Source organism: Lepisosteus oculatus, chromosome 6, assembly GCF_040954835.1.
Source record: "Lepisosteus oculatus isolate fLepOcu1 chromosome 6, fLepOcu1.hap2, whole genome shotgun sequence".
NCBI lineage: Eukaryota > Metazoa > Chordata > Actinopteri > Semionotiformes > Lepisosteidae > Lepisosteus > Lepisosteus oculatus.
Genome location: NC_090701.1, coordinates 50,038,967 through 50,061,949, shown reverse-complemented (window position 1 = coordinate 50,061,949; position 22,983 = coordinate 50,038,967). Strand labels below are relative to the sequence as shown.

The window sequence follows — 22,983 nt, the reverse complement described above, 5'->3', positions numbered from 1 at the left end:
CCTTGTCTCATTTGCAAACTTTGTGTTCTTACGACAGCACTTTCTGTAGCACTAATGCCTCTGACTATACTGAGGCATTTGTAAGGAAATTGTGGTCCAGAGCAAAGGTGACCAGCTGCTGGTGTGCTGTCTACTGCAACCTGGTTTCCTTTGAAGTCTCCTCTCCCGGTATTAACATGGCACATCGTTAGCTTTTGATTTGATGAACAAATTCTGTTGCTAGTCTTATGGAGTTAATCAGTCGCTCACCGAAAAATGTACTTATAAAGCCTCAATAGACACATTTCGCTTTTGTTTGGAAGGCTACCCTGGTTAAATAACTAAAATCTTCCAAGTTCTTCAAAGATTTCAAGGATTATGAACCTTCAATTACTTATGTGGCTCGTCTTGTAAGTCTCAGTATCGGTAGCCACAATTCAAGATATTATAACAACCGCGGGGTTCGGTACGGAATGGAGCAGGCGTAGGATTCAGGAAAAGGGGTAGAACAACACATTTATTAACCAGAACCGTGTACACTAATACAGACACGGAAAGGAAGAGGCTGTCTCCCAGCCTCCGTCCACTCTGCACAGTCCGATAGTCCCGCCCCTCGGGCGCTGTTCTCAACCCGCCCTGCGTGCGCACGGCTAAAGCGCTCCGTGTGGCGCTACACTGTACAACATTAGTATCAATTCAATAAAGGTTTTTCGGTATTGTAAAGTGTAGGTATTATCACGAGACAATTATGGACATGGATGTACAGAGAGCTAAAAGTGAAATTGTAGAAAACAACTGTCAGCTGTAGAAATGAATTTAAACAAGCCTATACATGTATCTAATGACAGTATCAATAACTCCTTTTGGGTCTCCTGGTGAAGCTAATAGTAATTTTCCATGTATTTCTAAAACCCAGATTGTTTCATTTTTTTGTTCGCAACCGCAATATACAATAGATTCTGAATCTATAAGGTGCATTTTGGTTGGAATGTTAAAGAAAATATAATAATAATTTTAAATTTACTTTAGCTCAGTTACTGAATTAGAACCTATTAAAAGACTGTGGAAGGGGGTTCTTCAAGTGTGAAGCCACAATGCAGAAGGTTCAATCAACTCATTGATTGATGCTCTTGGTTATTGCTCGTTTTTGGCAGAAAGTAAAAGAAAAATACTCTTGTCGGGGAATTCTTTAAAAAAACTACAGGTGCTTTTGGGGTTGAAAACATTTGCAGTATGATTTTTAGTAGAATATAGAAAAACTTGCACACATTTACAATTTAATTTATAGTAATGAAACATTAAAAACATTGTATATTCCTAAGTAAAACAATAATTTTAAAATGTATTTTAAACTTGTTTTTCAGCTTCATCTAATTCATTGGAATTCTACTCTGTTCAGCAGCATTGAAGAGGCTCTGGGTAAAAGAAGTGGGATACTTATCATTGCTTTATTTGTACAGGTATTGTTTGCTTTTCTGTGTAGAAAGTATTTCCAATTTGGTTATGTATAAATTACAAATGACAAATTCAAACCAAATGAAAAAATATTAAATAACTTTTTTCATATGCCTCTTGCATCAGTTCTCTTAAGTACATGCAGTTATTAGGCAGAAACTTAACTGCTGATGATCACATCTCAAACATACTTTGGCTGGTTTTAAAAAAATCAGCTCTTATTTCATCTTAGTTTAATAGTAGAGACCATGGAGTTTCTCCGCTGATTACACATTTGTTTTGTAACAATGGCTTGGGGGGAATTTTCGCACTAGATCAAAAAGAGCCATCAAAGATGCTGACATTGCAGATCTTGATAGTGTCCAGAAAAGGCCATCCTAGTCATTTCAACAATGAGACGGTTGTTCATCCTCTGAAGGCTGGAAATGGCTGAAGACGTTGTCCCACATTGTCCCACATAATTACTCCCTCTACCTCAACTCTCAGTTCAAAGTCAAGATGAAGTGTGGTACCCAATACTGTCAGTCTGTTTGTAAACTGTAAAATCTTTATGTTAGTTAATATAAACCCTTGTTTATTCTTGCAACGTGAGCCTTGGCACAACCTGATAACCCTCCTCCAAACTAAGTCATGTAAAAAATGAGACCAGACATCACGGTCGGACATCAATACAAAGAACAGATGTATTGACCTGTCAGATGATTCTTCAATCTGTTGGAGAGTCTTTTTTGTTGTAATGTACGACTCTTCTATCGAGAAACTTAATTTGGGTATTGATATAATAAAATAATATTACAATAAACTGAACACAGCCTTTGAGTGGTACAGTTAATACTGGTCACTATGAACTGAAATGCAATACTTACGACCACTATTCAGAATTAGTGGATGTATCTAATTGGTTGAGTGTTGTATTAGGCTACTATGCTATTGTGTGCTCATATTTATGTTTTTCCTTGGTTGACTTTATTGCAGATTGGTAAAGAACATCTAGGACTGAAAGCAATTACAGAGGTCCTCCAGGACATACAATACAAGGTGACCTACTGCTTCCCTTGATTGTTACAGCAGGTGATCTGTGGGAACACAGTTGTCTAGATTTTAAGAAAAGCAACTGTAGCAGTCCACAGCAAGGAGCCTGTGATCTTTAAATGTGTATGCTGTTAGATTACAGTAAAAAGACAATAGCCGTGTGGCTTATATTGAAAATGGCAATTCCTTGAAAAGAAAAAAAAAGAAAAAAGTATATAAAAAGTAGTATGGTAAAAAAGTAGAAAGTAGGTCTGGGGTCAGTTCCTGGGGTGCCATCTGAATGTATGATATCATAAATATGATACAACAGAAACATTTCAAGAGAAAGATACCTTATTTTAATTGTTACGCAATGATTAGAAATACTACCTGCATGTTATTCAAATACTAAAGGAAAATAAGGAAATGCATACTGTTCCAAATATAGCCATTAATCATTTTATTGCAGTTCTAAAAATAGTATAGTGTACTGTATAGTTAAAACCCGAGATGAGTATATTAATCATAGAAACTAAATTAAATGAGACAGTTACTTTGCAATGTAGTATTGAGGTCTAAAAGATGTAACCCTTTATAAAATTTACTGCAGTAAATCATGGTATATTCATGGTCCTGTATTTTATTGCACAGGGAAGGGTTGTTAAACGAAGAGAGACCATCTGCATGAAGCACGTACAGTGACAAACTGGGGAAAGGATGAGACCGAAAGTCCCTTTTAAAAATAACTAGTTCTATAGCACTGTAGTTCCCTTTATACTGTATTCTTAGGAAAAACAAAAATAGAAGAATTCTGTCTTTTCTAGTGTGGTTCAGTAGTCTTTTTCTACTACACAGCCATCAGCATCTCAGCCACATTCTTGAGCTGCTTTTCACTGGCTCTCCTGGTCTCAGCTTCCAGACCAGAACCTGTGGTTTTGTAGAAAATCCCATCTGTTGTCTGTGAAGGCCATAACTGGAGCAGCTGTGAATTGCCAAGTGAATAATAGCTGACACCTTGTCACACTCACAAATACAAAAGAAAATAACTTTATAAACAATTCTGAATGTAGAAATTCTAATTCTTTATGTGTGATTTATTTGAAGGTGGAGTCAAACTGGAAAAAAAGACAATAGTTTTATAATGTGGCAACTGGATCTGTGTATGGATGTTTTTATAGATGGGTTATGCTATTATCTCCACTTTAGAAAATGTGTGATAAAAAAATCCACAGATATTTCCTTAAGAATCACTGATATTTTTTCACTGGGCATCCTTCCAGCCTTGATTATTAATGGCTTATTAAGATGAAAATGCAGGAGTTTCTTTCTCAGTTAAATTTGTATCAAGGAACAATCTGAACTAGCTTGTGTACCTGTAGTTCTGTAACCACCCATGGAAAAAATACAATGTTAAATCTACGGTTTCTTACTGTTCTGAAGGTACACCTGAAAAGGTAATTTCAAGATCTACTTTCAACACAAGATAGTTTTGCCTTTAACTCAGCTGATCTTCATTGGTAAAAGTGTTTATATTTCGGTCTTTCTTTCTTTTATTTTGCAGGGGAAGACAAAAATCATACCATGTTTTAATCCCAACACATTGCTGCCTGGTTAGTGATTTATGGAGCATAAATGTTTGTATTTTCTAACTATAATGTCGATATCATCATTTCTAAAGCTAAAATGCACCCAATACGGCTGCACTTTTATCTTCTTATTCTTTTGATCATGTGCAGAAGTACAATAACGATCACAGAATAGTCTCAACATTTGCATGTTCGTTACAGTAATAAAGATCAAAAAATGAAAGAAAAGGATACCCCAGGGATTTCCTTTTGAACTGCCTGTGTGTTGTTCCCCAGACCCTCTCCTTCGAGATTACTGGGTTTACGAGGGCTCTCTCACCATGCCTCCTTGCAGTGAAAATGTCACTTGGATATTATACCGATATCCATTGACAGTGTCACAGATGCAGGTAAGTTCACAGCCAGATCCCCAAGATCTGTCGCTGTAACTCAAAGGTGACGCGATACTGGGCACATGCATGTCTTGCTAATGAGAAGCCTCTTTAAAACACTTCACAGCCTTCCTCCTCTTTCAAGTAAAGGTTACAGGCAGCCCTTTGAGCTGCCCAGCTGTAGGAGAAAACAGCACAAAGGTCACAGATAAAATAAACGCCAGGTACTTTTTTCATGTATATTTTAAACAGTTCATTGGAGAAGCCCAGAAAAGGGGTCAATGAACAGCTCTAGACACCAAAACACCAAAATAGCAGATCAGGAAAAATACTGTAGATCTGTTATTGTGAGGATGGCAGAACAACATCTCTGATTCCCCTTGAAAAAAGCTCAAAGCAGAAGCCACAGAGTCACATACGGTTAATGTAGGAATTAATAAAAACTTGATATGAGTTTTCTAGGCTGTGGCCTGGACTAAATGAAACAGCCGATTTGAAATGAAAAATACAGTTCTTGATATCTGTTTTATGTTGGGTTGTAATATAAGAAACTTCGGTAATATTAGGGTCACAGACTGACATATTCCAGGCCAGAATCCCACTCTGTTGGTGGCATTTATGACAACAGACAGCTCAGTCTTATCTGGTTAAATAATTATGGAATTAAACTGAATTTCAGTTCAAGTGCAGATTCATCATCACAGGAAATCAGGAGGATATCACATGTATAATGAAAACATACTGCTAGGACAATAATGCTGTCTTAAAGAGTCAATATAAAAGCCATTTGCTTTCCCAATCCAAGACATGTGAGATAATGGATTATTAAAGTAATTGTTTACATTATCTCATTTTTTTTGTTTGTTTTTTTCTCTTCCTGCAGCTGTCATTATAATGTCCTGTATGGTTCTTTACATTTAGTACCATAAGAATTATTTCCTAGAATCATTATGTATTCCACATCAGTTATATTCTAAACATGCTTTTCAATGTTAGTTGCCAGGAAATCTGCAGCATAGTTAAATTACAATGACGCTAAGGCTTTTTGGCTCCAGAGTTCCTTCAATTCACCTCTGAGAGATCCTTTAAGAAGATATCTTTGACATAATACTTACAGTTGTTTTTCTAAATAACAAGGAATGAAAGGAGCTGATAATCATTAGAATCTGAGTAACAAGCTAGGAAACAAGACAAATGGAAATCCAGGTGAAATACACAACATTTTTAACTTGCTGAAAATAAAGGGACTTCAGTGTTTTATAGTGACTGACACTGCAAGTGTAAGATACCAATAGACACACAGGTGCAGCCAGTAAAATTTGTCTAAATTTGTTTAAGAGTTTACCTTGGAGATTATGTTTTTATTGGTTGGTTACTATGAACATTGGCATTCATAAGGATTCTCTCTTTACCTTTCCATCTGATCAGGTTGACTGTTCTCTTTGTTAAATATTAGCCTTCAAACTATCTTGTGTCAAGAGAATGTCACACCTACTGTTTGAAAATATTTTATTGTTGAATTGCAGGATATTGCAGAGAATGATTTTTTTCGCTGTTTGTGGAATACTGTATATCCCATTCTATGGTTCAAAATCTATGGTCTGTAACAGAAACAACCTTATAAAGTGACTCGTATGTTTATAGTCTTACCATGGTGTGCTACTAAATAACAGTTATGGATTAATTGAGTTTAGATGAATAAAGTGTATATAATATTATAGACAATCCTATATCCATTTACCAATTTAAATTGACCAATTTAATGATTGGAAGGGTTTTAAGATGACTGAATGATTCAGCCATTAAAGATTTGAACAGCAACTTGTTCAAGTATCATGTTCCTCTAACTTTGCAAAAATCCATCATAATGGAAATCAAATTTACAATAATGATTTTATCATTCATGCTGTTTTGTACAATTTGTAAAAGTCTTGAGAAAACAGATTGTAAATATTATTCAAAGATTTAATGCACAGGGCTTTGTAACTATTTTTATAACACTCAGACACTTTGTTTATCTGAACAATGCTTTCTATGATAAAGAAAGTACTAGTTTTTATTATAAGTATAGGTTCCTAGTAACTACCCTTATCCAGGGTGATTTATAATGCATACATTATTTGCATTAAGTGTACCTGTACAGTAGGTATAGGTGATAACAACCAAGCACAGTAAAATACAAATAAATTAAATAATCATTAAATGGAAGCACAGCTGTGCTGCAAAGCTAGAACACCGATCCTGAAATGCACAGTGACATGACCAGACTGAAGTGGTTTTTCTTATTTGTGTTGTTTCAGATAGAGGAGTTTCGAAGGCTGAGATCCCACATCAAAGGCGCTGAGCTGCCGGAGGGCAGCGATGGGATGTTGGGGGATAACTTCAGGCCCACACAGCCCCTCAGCGACAGAGTCGTCAGAGCTGCTTTCCAGTAGTGTCACTGCCAGTGTGGAGTCTTACTGTCTACAGGTATGTAAGTTTCCAGAACCTAGACAGTCGAAGCTTCCAGCATTAGCTTTTAATAACAAGGAACTGAATTTAAAACACACCATTTGTTATCAAATCAGTTGCTGTACAAACAAGAGAAATAAAGCACCACGTCACATCCACTTAGTAGATATGTGCTACTGAAAAGCTAAAGTTAAATATTGAGCTCAGTTACTGAATTAGAACTTATTAAATGACTGTGGAAGGGGGTTCCTCAAATGCGAAGCCACAATGCAGAAGGTTCAATCAACTCATTGATTGATGCTCTTGATTATAGTTTTTAGTTGTGCTCTTAATTATTGCTCTCGCTTTGGTAATTCATGGCCTCGAAATCCACAAAAGCATCGACACAGGCAACCCATTGGACTTCAGAATCTAGAGTTAAACACAGACCAGGGGAAAGTAAGGGAAATGCCTTCAAAACTGGGAACAGGGAGCACTTTGCGTACAAAGGCTAGCTGGAATCTGGAACGTGCTACACAGCCATGGTGCTGAAGATGGTACCCAGGTGGCTTTTAATTAACGGCTGGAAGAGATTCTTGGAACCGTTGGCTCTTAGCAGCCAAACAAACTGGAACACCTGTATTGGCTTCTCAAAGCATGAGGTGCTCTTTGTAAAAACATATCTACAGTATACGTTTGAAACGCACAGTGTTAAAAATACAACAAATGCTTCTGGGTTTCTTGGAAAGATAATTCGAAGTATTTCTGAGGTACCAGATTTCTGGGACAAATACAGTATGATTTACTATTGACATAATTTACTTTTTCCTACAGACCAGGTTCTAAAAAAAGAGAGAAATAGGGCATGAGAGCCCTGTGGTCTTTAAGACTTCCACACAATGTATCACGGTCAGCTAGTGAATTAAAGAATAACCCATTTTTTTAATATAGGACATTGTTTGAATTGCCTGTGTGCTATATTAAGAGCTATTTTAGTGATCATGTGGGAATATGTAAAATCTATGTATAAGATTACAACTGTTAAATTACAGTAAAACAGGGCATAAAGCAACATGACATAAATTAAAAACACTTAATTTCACAAAATGGGGAAGGTGTTATTTTTTATGCAGTAGTAGATAAACAGCAGTTAATAAATCAAGAGCAAAAGGAGTATTTAATTGTTCTCTAAACAATTGACTCTAAAAAGGAATGAATTACAAGGAAAAGGCAACTCAGGGTACTATAGTGGCTGAGATTCGGTCTGCTGACTCCTTTTGGGGCGTCTGGCTGGAAATGCACATTTCCCTCAAGGAGGTAGATTGAGTGCCACTGTTAAAGATTTCTGTACCCGTGTTGGAAGAATGAGACTGGACATTGCAGTGGTACTGCCGATTGTCTGGTTAAAAAACCACAATAAAAAGACCAGGTATTATTTGTTTTTGTCTTCTGAATGAAAATATCTTGGATATGAGGAGGCGTATGAGGCCGTGCTCTCCCAACTAACGCCAGATGTCTTTAAACCTGTTGACGGCACGAATAAGTCATCTGTTGTCTTTGGCAGGTGTATAAGATAGACTTTGGAGTATACACTCTTTTAACTGAATGCCTATAGATCTGTTACAAAATTACTTCAATTTAAATCAATTGTATAATTTATAATCAACTTTATAGTAATTCAATTAAAATGATAGAATACAGTATTTCCCTTATTTTCAGTTCATATGCTGTTAAAATAATTCAAATTATGTATGCTATGTTATTGCACAGTATTGCATATACTCAGCCGAGAAAAGGTTTTATTAGATATCACAGCTTCTAACACTGTAAAGTGAAATTTCCACAATGATTTTGTGCCATATATCAGACTTATATCGGATAATATATCAGACTTTTTCTGATATACTGCATTTAATTGTGTTTAAAATTCTGAAGGGTTCTAACATGTTCTAGCAGTTTATACATTAACAGAAATGGTAGGTAAAAGCTAGTAGTTATAAGCGTCTGTATTACGCTACATTGCCTTCTTATTTGCAAACAGAGGACTTTCTGCATTCAATATTCAATTTACAATATATAGTTATATACATTATTTAGATTTCATATATAGTATATAAATATACTATGTATATTTGTTTAAAATGCATGTTGAAATGCAGCACATGAAATGCAATTTAATTTATATTACTTTCCATACAGTAAAAGAAATAAAAAAAATAAAAATAAAAGGTGTTCACATTTAAACCACTTGTAAGACTATCGCTGAAACCATTTCACTTACATTCAAAATAGAAACAATATCCCATTGATAACTGTGGTCATCGTTCATTAGAAAGTGAAAAATAAGGGTGAGGTATACATGCATTACTTCTTTGGGCCTGCCAGGTTTCTGTTAGCATAATGTTCACACCAATGAAGACCGCAGGTTTTAGCCTATTTCTTTATATATAGCTGGCTTTGAGTGTTTTCTAGTACCCATGCCTGAGAAACTTTGGGCACAATAAAATAAGTCCTCTGTGTCAATCAAGACATAATTAAGCAATGAAACCAGTTCAAAATTACATACTTGTTGTGCATTCCTATTTCCACCACTGTATTTCTGTCCTTTTGGATCTGTTTTGAAAAATGTGTTTACAATATCCCAATAACATGCAATAGATCTTCTTGAGTATTTGTAAAGATTATTTTCGAACTAATTTTTCCAATAAGGAACTAGTGTCTGACTGAGACTTCAGTTTGAAAAGAAATGGAGCAGTTTCACTATCAATAAGATGGTTTGGTTTCTATTTGGCTACCAGGAGACAAATATGAATATACATGTAACTGGGGTTATATTCTTAGGCTCCCAACATCAATTTGCTAAGTTGCTGACTGCTAAATTGTTAATGTTGCTCAAATCAAATCCTTGAACAAAAGTTCAAAAGCTTGGTGCTACTGTTGTCTCCATGAAATTTTTGAAGCACATGCATGAAACCTCATGATGGATATCCTTCTTCTATGTACTTTACATTTCTCAGACTCTTACTCTGACAGTGAAACAATAATACATAGTTTTGTTTGTTTGTGATGAGACTGCAGTAACATCTTACTTATCATAACTTCTAAGCTATTAAATATATGTAACGAACATTTCTTTCCGGACCCTATGCGGACGACACAGTCCGATGGAGTGGGGAAACACTGGGGAAACGTCATGCAGGAAAACGGGGCTGAAGACAGGGGGGCGTGTCCAAGGTGCGCTGGTGCACGGGGGAGGTGTGGCCGAGGCGAACAATCCAAAAGAGAAGCCCTTAGAGTATCCAAAAACACATGAGTAAGTCCAAAACCAGGAGATCCATCAGAACAAGAATTAAAAACCACGAAGGCCGGGTCGGAACCGGCGGACGGAGAACAGGAACGGGAACAGAGATTAAAACCTTTACAGGACCAGGCGCTTCCAGGTCCCGGACTCGCATGATATGGAAATCAGATGCAGAGCCCGGATGAGCGTCAGCGCCTGGCTTTTAAGGTGGGCTGGGGATAGGGAGCAGGTGCACAGAATAAAGTCTTAATGAAAGGGCTGGAGCACCCTTAAGGAGGGGGAACTATCGTGACAATATACTTCTGTCCAGAATTCAGCTGCCTGTGTACTAGCAACAAAGTACTCTGCATCAGCACATAACTCCTGTCCTTTGCAAATTGCAATGGTTCCTTGTGATATCTGTTCATGATGGGGAAAATGCTTCAATATGAAAAGTCATTCTGTTTCATATTTTTTAGTAGTGAATGTTTTTGCAAGGGCTGCCAAAGGATGTTTATGGTAAATTTCCAAACACTGATAACGTCAGAACATCAGAAAAGGTTTTAAGGAGTTTATTTAAAACCCAGCTTGCTGCCCTAGTGTCAGATCATAGGAAACCTATAACAATGAAGGAACTGCCAGGTGCATCCTGAACTGTGAGACCAATTTGTTTTTTCTTCAAATGAAAAATGTGTAGAGAGCAGTAGTGAAGTATGCATGGATAACGTCCAACAATGAACAATGTCCTCTTTGAATTGATCTGTTAAGACTGCATAAGAAAGTATCGATACAAATGTAAGACTACAGGCCCAGGATTGAACTGCATATGCGTTCTGTACAAGTGCTAAATTTGAGTGTTTTCTAAAACTCTGGTCATGATTGAAACAGTACAGGTACAGTGAATGGGTGTGTCTTGCTGATATCTTAGGGTGTCTCAGGAATCTGCAAAGACAGTCCTCTTGCTCAAGCTAATGTGCTAGGATGAATCACAAAACAACACTGACTGTAAATCCTCTGGTGGTGTTTCTGTAGCTGTCGACATTGCTGGCCATAAATCGAGAGAATACTGCATTCCTGAAGGTCTCCAATATCAGCATGCCTTTCTGTTTTCTCAGAGGTTGGAGACAATGGTCCTACAGTGCCCTGCTGGATGTGAAATGGATCTCTCTGAATTGCTGCTCGGCTCCTTGTACAAAGACCGCATTGTATTGTTTAAGCTAATTAATACAGTCCTGAAAGACAGCTGTGGCAGAGGCCTTGATCCACGACCCAGTGAAATGAGATCTGTGGCCTGGTCACCCACTGCCAGACACCTAGAACTGGCACCACACCTTCCATTACACTATATTTTGTTAGATACTAATCATGTATTTAGAAGAGTTATTATTGCAGGTTATAAGGTGCTTGAATTATGCGTAAGATATTTTACAATTTACTGGTGTTTCTATTTGTATTGTTTAGTACACAGTGTACTTCATAAAAAAAGTTTTAGAGGTTGCGATGACATTAGTGTGGTTTCATCAGGAAAGTCTGCTTTTATGTAAACATTTAGCATTGGAAGGATCTCAATTTGTATATTTAAATAAAAGGATTTTCATATACAAATACACTCCAGAGACAGCTGCTAATTTAGCTAAAATGTACTGGTGTTTTTTTACAAGAGGAATTTAATGTTCAACCTGTACAAATTCATCCAAAATGTAGCCTCAATTTTTCCATTGTTTCAAAAATGCTGCCTTTTCTTTTGAAAACAGTTTCACGTGATAATCTTTCTACAAACAATGCTAATGTCCGTATGAAGTCATAAAGGTACTTTGCTCTACATTACATGAAAAGAAATGGACATCTGCTGTTATTATTATCTTTTAAGTAAATGTAATCTATGCTTATAGAAAATGTGTAATAAGAAAATCAATGTTCTTAGGGTGGATTATTCTGTTATAACTATGGAATTTTTGAAAGGATTTAGAAAATATTAATTTGAGAAAGCTTATTGTAAGCTATAGTCTTGAGTAAAATGTATGAGCTATAGAATTACAAGATTAAATACTGTATGCAGTGTATTTATTTTAAAAGATATATACTTGCCCTTCCTTTGTGCTTCCTGTGTTTATTAATATTTCCTGTGTTAAACATGTTTTCTTTGCTCTCAGTGGGTAGTCTTGTTGTCATTTCAGCTGACTATACCATACCCTGCCTTGTCTTGAGAAACAGGAGGCTGACTAGAAAAACAGTGTAAGAGTTGCTTTCCGGGAACTACATTTGAAGAAACAAAGACTGGCATGTCTCTGTAAGACGTGCATCCTATTGCCTGTAATCACCTCAGTTTGCATGAAATGGATGAGGGCTCTTTATTACACAACTGTATACTTGAATCTAGCTTTCAGCTTAAGCTATCCTTGCAGGAGACAGAAGAGCTGGGCTTCGACTGGATGAATACAGTATATACCCTAAAGAATCTAATAAATTATTATGCATGTCATAAACAACTCTCAAATGTCTTTTGATAAAAAAAATCATAATTAAATGAACTTGTTTATAACACTTTTAAGCAAGAAAACCCTTCTATTACGAATCCATAATAAGACATCTATAAACCCAAAATAAAGCCAACTGCCCAACTTCTTTTAGGTATTAATATTAATAATTCCTTACAGTTATATAGCACTTTTCTGGACACTCCACTCAAAGCATTTTATAGGTAATGGGGACTTCCCTCCACCACCACCAATGTGCAGCCCTACCTTGATGATGTGACAGCAGCCATAGGGCACCAGTACACTCACCAGACTTCAGCTATCAGTGTGGAAGAGATCAGGGTGATGAAGCCAGTGCATAGATGGGGATTATTGGGGATTATTACTGACTGGGCTCACACCTGGTGAGTTTCAGTGGGATGGCAGTTTTGAGTTATAGGGTGATATGACTGCTGGCTTAAGGCACAGTATGTGTTATTCTGTGTACAATGTGCATTACTGGAACAGCATCATGGCTGAGAAAAAAACATTTTATTTTTAACATACAACTTCAAGAAGACAATTGAACATGGTACAGGTGAGGCCAGCACTTCCTCTGGCTAAACATTGCTTAAACACAGGAACAAGTTCGAATTACTTTACTTTATAATTTACTAAACATTATGATACAATGTACTCATTGCTTTATTTGCATTGTTGAGGCTGCATCTACCAATGCATCTATCATCTTATGACAAGCATGTGATAAAAAATTGATACTGTATGTGAACCCATCTGTGAATGAAAAAGGCTTCCTTTTAAACTAATAATGAAAAGGTAAAAAGTGAGGTAAAAGCATTACATCCAGCCGGGGTTAGTATTGCACAAAAACGTTGTGACCATTGGTTATACTAGAGCACGCATCTTTGGTAACAAACTGAAAGTGAAAACATTTGTCACCTAACATAGATGAATTCTACACTCACAATAACAATTATATTAATAACTAATTGAATAGATCCATTGTCATTGTCAATAACTGTATTTCAGATTGACTACTATCCACTACGAACTGTGTCACAACAGGGAATAGGTCAGCCACAATGTAAAAACTACATTCTGAAAGCAATGTACGTAGGTTGCATTGTATCAAATTGTTAATACATGAAAGTACTGTTTGATCTTGTCTTCTTAAAATGGAATCATTTCCATCCCAAACATTACAGTAGTAATGTAACAGATGGTTTTTTGCCATCTCTCATGGTTGTATTTAATCTGAGTCTGCTTTTCCCAAAATGAAGAATACAACTCTTGTCTAACCTCTTCTAACTTTCTTCAAAACAAATTACACACATACATATAATCTATATATATATAATTACATCAAAAGAAACATCTTTCTATTTATGCACACATATCTTTAGAGAACAAAAGCATTCAGATACGAGCTATTAATTAATTATTTTTGGCACCATGTTGATTAACCAATCAGTCATCACTGACCATGACATGCTTAAGGCACTAAATCACTCCATTAGTTTGGGAGTGGATTGAGCACAGGTGATGCGGTAATATAATCTGTTGAATGTCAAGCCTGCTAAATGTCAAGAAAGATAAACACAGAAAAGAACCAAATAAGCTTTGTTTAGTTTCTTTATTGCTGTTCCTGTTTCACCAGATAAATCAACATAGAACAAATTCTCATTGGTAATGATTATGTGGAGACCCATTCTTACAGCTCTGATTTTTGCTGGAGTGATTTGGGCAAAGCACTTTTGCTCAGCGATACAGTAGCATCCTATCTGGTGTATGAACCCACAACCTTATGGTCTGATCCCATTAGTATTTTGGAGAAGCAACTCCAACAGACTTGCCAGCAGTGAATCATCATTCTTATATGGACCAAACTCATGAATGTCTGTGAGCTTGGTGTAGATACAGTGTGTAGAACGTTCTTATACGTGATGTGGCAACAGTGTGTAGCGCAGAACACCTATTTAAGTGATTGATGTCAACCTGACTGCAGGGTGCTACATTGTTCATACCCTTCCTGTGGACACATTGTGGGGTGACAACATTCCGGCGGGTCAACATGCCCTCATGGTTCTTATATAACAACGTCTTTCTTGCAAGATGGCAATGTTATGGATGCCCTACTCCACAGACTTCAGCTCTGTTCTACATTTGTGGGATGACCTTGGGTGACGTGTGACATCTAGAACTCGGATACCAGAATAAAGCCAAATGCTTGATCCTGTGTGGGTTGATTCTCAGAGTGTGCTAGTCACACAGACCACCTACCAGCGGGATCTGTGGGATGTCACACTTGACAGGCAGCTTAATGACTTAATGACTCCCAATGTAGATAAACTTCAAGAATTTGGCCAGATGGGAAGCGTAGTTTGTACGGGCGATGCGGTGTTTCTGAGCTATACTGGCCAGTTTTCTGTACCAGCTCTCCACGGTTGAGTAAACCCCTGTGTCCTGGCAGGCAGAGTATTCTAGCCACTACTGCCTGCTATGGGGATTGGGTTACAGAAACATGTGCAGGATTATAAGCAAGAATCACAATAACATGTAACCACAACTAATACATTTTTATTGCATACACAATGCATTTTTAAATAAATACAACATGTCTAAGCAGTAGAGTTCCTTAGTATTTTGCCTTGCATATAGCATGACATCTAGTCTCTACGTTTCATCACACTTTGTTAACATATCACATTTTATGGAGTATTGTGGCAAATACTGTATACTGTACCACATTTCATCCACGGAGAGGATTGCTGTCAAACTTACTAAATAGCATATAACTACCAATCACTTCAATGATCTCCATTTGATGGGCTAAAAATTCTACATGCTTCAAAGGTGATAGTTTCTTCCCAGATGTTGCAACATTCACTACACATTGACCACACTGCACTGGAAATATAGTGTGTTGGTTCACTACTTTTACAGGTTCTATGCTAGTATGGCACATTGTATGTTGTACAATTTTAACAGAACATCTCTTTGATTTTGAGTCTACACTCTCAGTTATAAAGCCTAGCTATCCATTTGCTATTTATTGGTTCCTCACAGTTTCCAATTTTCAATTTTATGATGATGATGTTATGATGTCAGATTATATCGTAAGCAGGCTCTTCAAACATGGTGTTTTGTCTCTTGTATTTTTATATATTTATATTTGTGATCTGCCAATTGTTTGCCAAATTTTGAATTCTGTCTATGGTTTTCCTATGCAGCTTCTGCCTTGTTTACTTATTCACTTTATCCACTTATTTTGGTATAATCTGTAATCTTTGACTTTTTTGCTAAGTATGCAAAATGTAGATGTACTGTAGATAGTTCACGTTTGGAAAAGCAGAGGTCCCAATATAAATCACAGTGTTACTCCATAAATTAAATCACACCAATCTGAGCATTTACCTTGAACTATTGAAGTATTACCTTGAATAACATCTGTGTGCTATTTAAGAATTGTGCTAATATAAGAAACTTAATCTAAAACTTTCTAAAACGTAAATATGCCATATTTTGCCTGTATTAATGAATTGAATCCAACCCCATCCAACAGGTTTCTGAATTCTTTAGGATATGATATGATCACCTAGTTTCAAAATGCCATGATTTAGGACACAGCCATAAAACATTCGCACTTTATTGAAACATTGCCACGTTATTAGATTTTGACAACGGAATAGTACGCCAGTAGCTCATATTAACATTAAGAAACTCATAAATGTAATTAATTTTGTATCTGTTTGCTACTCATACTAAGAAAACAATAATGAAATCACTTGTGAGTTTTTTATTAGCGAGGACATTATTATGTATTTGTCATTCAAATCTGAAGAGACCCATGTTTTTCTCTTGCCTAGAGCCTTTCCCTGTACGCTGTAATGTTAAAACATCACTTGGCAAAGGAATTTTATTAAGTAACCATTTACTCATTTGCATTAATTTCAATGTGTATCCATTTCTGTCAGACTCATATGGTGTTTTTATTATGGATGTCCTAGCACAGATGATAGCACAAGTATAGGTTTATGCTTCTCTAGAAGCGTAACTGCACTAACATCACTTGGGTGAACTCAGATGTACAGTATAAAGGAAACGGTAGCAAAAAATATTTTTACCATTCAGCTTTGACATGATTAAATCAGCCATTTGGGTATACCATGAAGATAATGAGTAAACATTTGCCGATTTAAGATTTAAGATTTTCATCTAATGTAAAACATACATTTTAAAAGTTATAATGCATGTTTATGTGTTTCAGTGATTATGAACTCAAAGCAAGTTCAAGATTTTTTGTACTGGACTGAAATCAGTTCTGGAGAAACATTTATACAGGAAAACTCCTCTCTAAGCCTTTCAATGTACCACAGCAGTTAAAAAACAAATGTGCCTTTTCTTAGCACGTAATCCTGATTAGGTAGGGTATTTTGAGTGGAACTGTGTTAACCAGTTATTCTTGTGAGTTGATCCTCTCCACAATAAGGAACAAATCAGCACATTTAAGAGGTCCGCATATACAGAACTATGTAAATGTGATCTGTGTCAGTAATTTACTTCAGTCCTGTGACAGTGAGTAATAACTGTGCAACAGTGTTGGCGGTGTACACTAAAAGCCATTTAAATAAGTAATGATATCGGGACAAATACAGAGAAGGAGGAAAAGAAAAGATGGCAGCTTCCTAAATGATTTTTCATCATGCAGGGTTGTAATGTTGGTGGTTAAAGGAAAAATAACATATTGAATCTTGAGAAACAGTGAGAAATGAATTATACATGGTTATTTATTGAATGGTAGGTGTACATGGGAGTCTATAATGTCACCTACAAAACATTCACAAACACTCCTGAACAGGAGTAAAACAAAACATGGCAAATCTAGTATTTGCATTTGTGGGAGGGGATCCTGTTCATGTGAAATGTACTGTATGTGTGCCTGTGATGATTTAATCTGATTCTCCTCTTCTTTCCACAGGCCTGGCCTGTTGGTAATGAATCATGTGACAATGAAGTGGCGTGCACGTGAGGCTGGTTGTGTGTGTTTCTGTCTTGTTTGTGAGGTCTCTGTGACTCCTCTGTCTTCAGAAGTTGATGTAGAGAGTGATTTGATGCTTACTGGAATCTGGGCTATCGCACCACATGGCCGTCTTTTGTTGCAATTGAATTTCTGGTGTCTGCTACGGTCAAAGATGGTATACACATTGAATCAAATCTAATCGGATTGAAAATGCAGGCTTCCTAAGGCTATTCAAATTTCTTTCCATGAGCAAGAAAAAAGAAATCAGTACTGCTGTTGAACTGTTCATATCCCTGTTTTGGAAATGTGAATTTTTAGGAACACAGAGAGAAAAAATGATTGTTTTAGATACACTGTATATTTCAGATTCTCAATAAAAAGACAATTAGGAATCTGTCACTTTTTTGCCCTCTGGTGGTTAACATCAGACACAAAATACTGTCCATCAATTTTCTAGCCACTTTCTCCTAAACAGGGTTAGCAGTGGAGGCAGAGCCTTTATGTGCGAGGGAGGATACATCCTGGATGGGATGCCATTTCATCGCAGTCCACAGACAGACACACTCACACATTTTTGTTTTATATCACTAGTCATAGAATTGGTCAGATCTGAAGCAGTTCTTGAAAGGGCACTGGATTAACTTGTAGTTTAATTAAAAAGTTTACAGTACATAAATGTTAACTAAAAAACAATTAGTAACAAAGAAAGCTAGACGAGTGATTTTTCACGACTGAATTTGAGAACATCAAGACAGTGAAATGAATCAAATTTAAGTGGTTTAACAATATAGCAAATCAGCCATTGCAGCAAATCATGCAGGGCTTTTTATTTAATGCACCAATCCATGCAGCAGGACTTTATCACAAAGATGAATTACGATATTTAATGAAAATAAAACTATAGGTATAATCTATATCAAATTGGGTGTGTATTGCTTCTTTTTGCCTTGTCTTTACCTTATCAAACTTTTCTTTTGATAAGTAGAGTTTTCAAAAGAAGGCCAGATGTTTTCTGTCCTCAGGCATAGCTTTTAATTTCACTTTTGTGAGGAATTAATATTCCACAATGATTTCACTCTTCAATGATGATGATGCTTTTATGATGAGGAACACTTTTACAGCAGTGCTGCAGTATCTGGGAAATGTATGTCAATAGAGTGAACATATGTTTATGTGTTATGAGAATATTGAAACAAACCTTTTTGTTTACTGAATCTGTGGGTTAATATATACAGTGCAAAATTTAATTAAAAAAAATAAACACTGGAACTCAATTAAGTCTTAAAGCTGCAGTAAAGCTGTACAGCCGTACATAAGACATCATTCACAAGGTGATACAAGTTTAAATTAAAATATCTGTTATCATCATATGAAGGCTGTGATTAAGTATTTTCTTTCCATGCATTTTAATTAACCACACCTTTCACAGAACTCTCTGGTTTTCGCTTCCTGTGGCATAAGAGTTAGTCTCCCATGCTACATTTCAATGTAACTTGAGGGAGTATATGAAATGACTTGTACAGTAGTAGAATTGAGAAAGTCAAATAACTTTATTCGTTAATGTCGTCTGTAGATACACCTATCATAAACATTTATGAACACTAGAGGGCAGTTTATGCCTGCTCTTCAGCATCTGCAACAAGCTCTACTTGATTAAAAAAAATGATTCTGTGGATGAAACAAGGAAAAGGGATCTTGACTAAATCCATTTCTTAAACCGACAGATTTGTTTAGAACTTTCAGTTCTTAAAATAGTTATTCTCACATGCAAACCATCATACTCACTCTATTCTGAAATTAATCTAAAACAGTAATAAAAAACAGTGTTATGTTAACTCGAACAGAAACACACAATAAACATGGTATTCCTCACTAAGAGAAATCATTATGACAAATGAGCATATCAGACAAAGATTATGAAATAAGGAATATTTAAAACATTATTTGTGGTGCCACGAATGGTCCAACAGATTTAATCCGTAGGATAGCACTTTATAGCTAAGGTCATATGACAGCAGTATATATGCATTCAATAGCTATTTTATAAAAGCACATTTTGATATGAGCCTGATTTTTTCTAGTAATACAAATTGCCTGCTGTATTTGTCTTTAGATGATTCACAAGTTCCATTGTGAATCATTCCATTCATGATGTTTGAAGGTGCCCTCCACCTTCAAAGGGTAACTCTGGGCTGTCAACAAATGAGGCAACCCAGGTTAGACTGCTCAGAGTTAGCACTAGAACAAGAGGGCAATTTGTTTGTGATCACAGAACTACCATTCTGTGTAGTTTTTATATCTGAATAAGATCTACCTGGGTCTGGCATAAACTCATACATAAGGAAACAGAACATTATCCATGATAACATTCATCAGGCCACATTTTATGTCATTTGGCAAGTACATCCATTTCATTAAAGGGTACAGTATATTCAAACAATAACCACAATAATATATTACTTTACTGAATGGCTGTAAAACTGTCCAATCTGTTAATTGCATAAACAGATGTACTGATATGAACTGAGATGTAAAGCAAATAAAAGAAACCTTACAATGCCATCAGCTGCAGGTGATATACAGCAACACGTTCAGTATATCAGAAGACACTTCTAAAGAAGATATTATACTACATTATCATTTAATGATTATGATTTACTTTTGAAAAATAAGAATTAAACTGAAAATAACCTATATAGCCTATATAACTGCCCCTCTTTCAATGAGTTTGTGTTAATTTTGAAGATATTTTATTATTTTAGTAATTAATATTTTATGTAGTCTGTTACTACTTTTATTACCGCAATTGTACTTTGCTGTAAAAGAAAATTGAACCTATACTTTTTAACAGCAACTCATGTTACTGGAGTTCTGCTCACACCTCAACCATTTACAAGCACTTGCATTTCCAATTGAATGTTGTGTACCTGGAGAAACCAGGATGAAAAAGCTTATCTCATACAGGAATGACCACCTTAATTAACACCATCATTGAGCTAACCAGATCCAAAATTGGACTCTGAGGAATGACATTCCATACTCTGATGAGTTCTACTGAGGTTTGGGAAAGAGTGACATGGAAGAATCACATGACTGGTGTGCTGGAAGGGTAGGCTAAATTTAAAGATCCTACAGCCACCCCAATTTTGTGTTTGTTATCCTTCTTGTCTTTATTTTATTGGTCTTGTCATGATCCATCTGAGATGAGAAGAAAGACTGATTCTTCGCATGTTTGATCAATTAAGGAGCAGCTGAACTAATTGGATTCCCTTGAACTCAATGGAAGAGCATGCTTGATGTTGCAGCTTGTAAAAACCAGTGACCTTCAGGTTTGCTGCAACAGGGGAAGACCTAAATGCTGAAATGTTGAAACTGGATTTGGTCTTGAGGAGCACACACAGAACACCAATACACACCAAATACTCCTGCAGAAAAACTGTACAGTTTGGAATGCAAAGTTCCTGGGCTGGAAGACTGCTTCCAGTGCCATGGATAACAATCACATCCATGTCGTGTGTCTACCAGAAAGACGTGAGTGCTCCAGTGATAATACAGTTGGATTCTTGGAAAAAACAAACTCAGAGTGCTTTCTTATACAGTCTGTACAGTCTGACTGATGGAAAGCCTGGTTGAAGTGTAGAAGGACCCACAATAAAAGGAGATGGCTCTTCTAGAAACCACAACAAGCCCTGAGCTGCTGAGTTGAGGGATCTGTCCTGAGCTTTTACCCAGTTCACAGTCCAGCAGAGATACATCTTTCCTAGAAGTGAAGAAGTTACTGTCAGTAACTGTTTACCTTGGTGCAGGAAGTAGAGTAGGTGGTGTGACAACATCTAACCAAACCAACTGAAGGACACAGACATTTGGCCTCTTAGGAAGGACACTGCAGGACACCAAGCAAAAAAGCATAGGATTCAATAAAAATTACAACTAATGTTTCTTTGTTCAATCACACTTACAATAATGCATGTACTGCCCATACTTTTATTTAAAAGTATTAATAACAGCTAGTGTACTGCAGTTTTATTTAATACTTTTGATTTTGCTTTATATTATAAGGGAGCAGTGAGTTGGCCTGGAACACCTATCAGATATTACCTGTACTAAATTCAGCACATTATTGTTTGAATCTTGTTCAGATCTTTACATATTCAACAACATTCTGTAATATCATCAGAATGTGAAGCAGGCATGCATACAATTGCCACAGAAATATAAAATGCATAGTTTCTGACATACCATTATGTTAAAATAGCCATCTAATCATCAAGAGAACTTACCCAATTTTAATTTTGCTTGTACTTCTTTCTGCGTCAGTCAGGTTCCAGCAGTGCCTCTCCTTGCATATGTGAGTATAGAAAACTTGGTAGCTGAGTCTATATAGTAGTTCACTTCACTTTGGATTTCACTTTTAACGAGAGCCTCTCTGCTCTGGTTCAGTTGTTCATTCTGTGCACTAGTTGTTCAAGTTCAAACTTTCAATGAAAACATTACTGACTTGGATGCTTAAAACAAAACAGCAGTTGTTGTTCTTTTTTTCTTGTGCAGTAAAATTGCCTTGTTTGTTGTGACAGTGTGTATTTGTCGTGACTATTTCTTAGAAATTGGGAAAATGACAAAGAAACTCAACATAAAGTGCATTCATGTCCCGTTTGTCTTAAGTGCTAAGCATGGCAGCTGCTTTATGTAATTATCATCAGCATGAGAGAAATCAATCCACTTTGGCAAATAAGTTGAAGCATCTAGACGGAACATTAAAAAATTCTCTTCAGTTGCTGCCACCTGTGGTTAGAGAAATTGTTTGAGTAAAGTGCTTGTCTCAAAAGCAAAAAAAAAGTCAGTTTTTCTCTGTTGGAGTTTATGTCTCAGTGTAAACATGAACTTGTAAAGATCACAGGCCATTACCTGACTTCCTTCAATATTGAGCACAACATCACAGGAGAGCTTCAGTAGATTTTGTTGGAATGTCAAGTACATCTTAAGCTCACATACTCACACTCCCTCACCATCCTTGTCATTTTTCAAATATTTCCACAGTAATTTCGGCTCTGCTCTTCTCCCCTTGACAGACAGTAGCTCTTGAGAGTTGGCCAGCAATCATTTAGCCTTTTGACAGCTGGCCACAAATGTAGCTTGTCGGAGAGCCAAGTAATCTTCCTTCACAAAATCAAAAAAAGATTATGGAAAAAAGGAACTGTGTTTACCATAGTTTACACAAACTTTGTCAGGTGTGTAGGCAGAAATCGTCAGTGAGTGAAGACTATCTTCTTGTAGCCTTGTAGTAATTCATCATATACAGTAAATCCAACAACTTCTTTTGTAGACCATGATAAGACATCCCTTATCACAAATCCAGAGGAACAAGTGTTGTAAG

The 22,983-nt window shown here is 36.4% G+C and overlaps 1 protein-coding gene across 6 annotated transcripts in view; it reads left to right on the top strand.

The window, feature by feature from the left end:
* The window catches only part of ca8 (carbonic anhydrase VIII), a 94,196-nt gene that overhangs the window by 17,946 nt on the left and 53,267 nt on the right, over window positions 1-22,983 (top strand). For 3 of the 6 annotated variants that reach the window (XM_006633909.3, XM_015353592.2, XM_015353593.2), the window contains 6 exons: window positions 1,344-1,439; window positions 2,410-2,472; window positions 4,007-4,055; window positions 4,308-4,420; window positions 6,703-6,871; window positions 11,228-12,264. In XM_006633909.3, the coding sequence (XP_006633972.2) occupies window positions 1,344-1,439; window positions 2,410-2,472; window positions 4,007-4,055; window positions 4,308-4,420; window positions 6,703-6,837 (456 nt within the window). In that variant the 3' untranslated portion in view covers window positions 6,838-6,871; window positions 11,228-12,264. Of the gene's footprint in view, window positions 1-1,343; window positions 1,440-2,409; window positions 2,473-4,006; window positions 4,056-4,307; window positions 4,421-6,702; window positions 6,872-11,144; window positions 11,205-11,227; window positions 12,265-22,983 lie in introns of those variants that run through there. The other 3 variants (XM_069191530.1, XM_015353590.2, XM_015353591.2) reach the window with 2 other exon arrangements.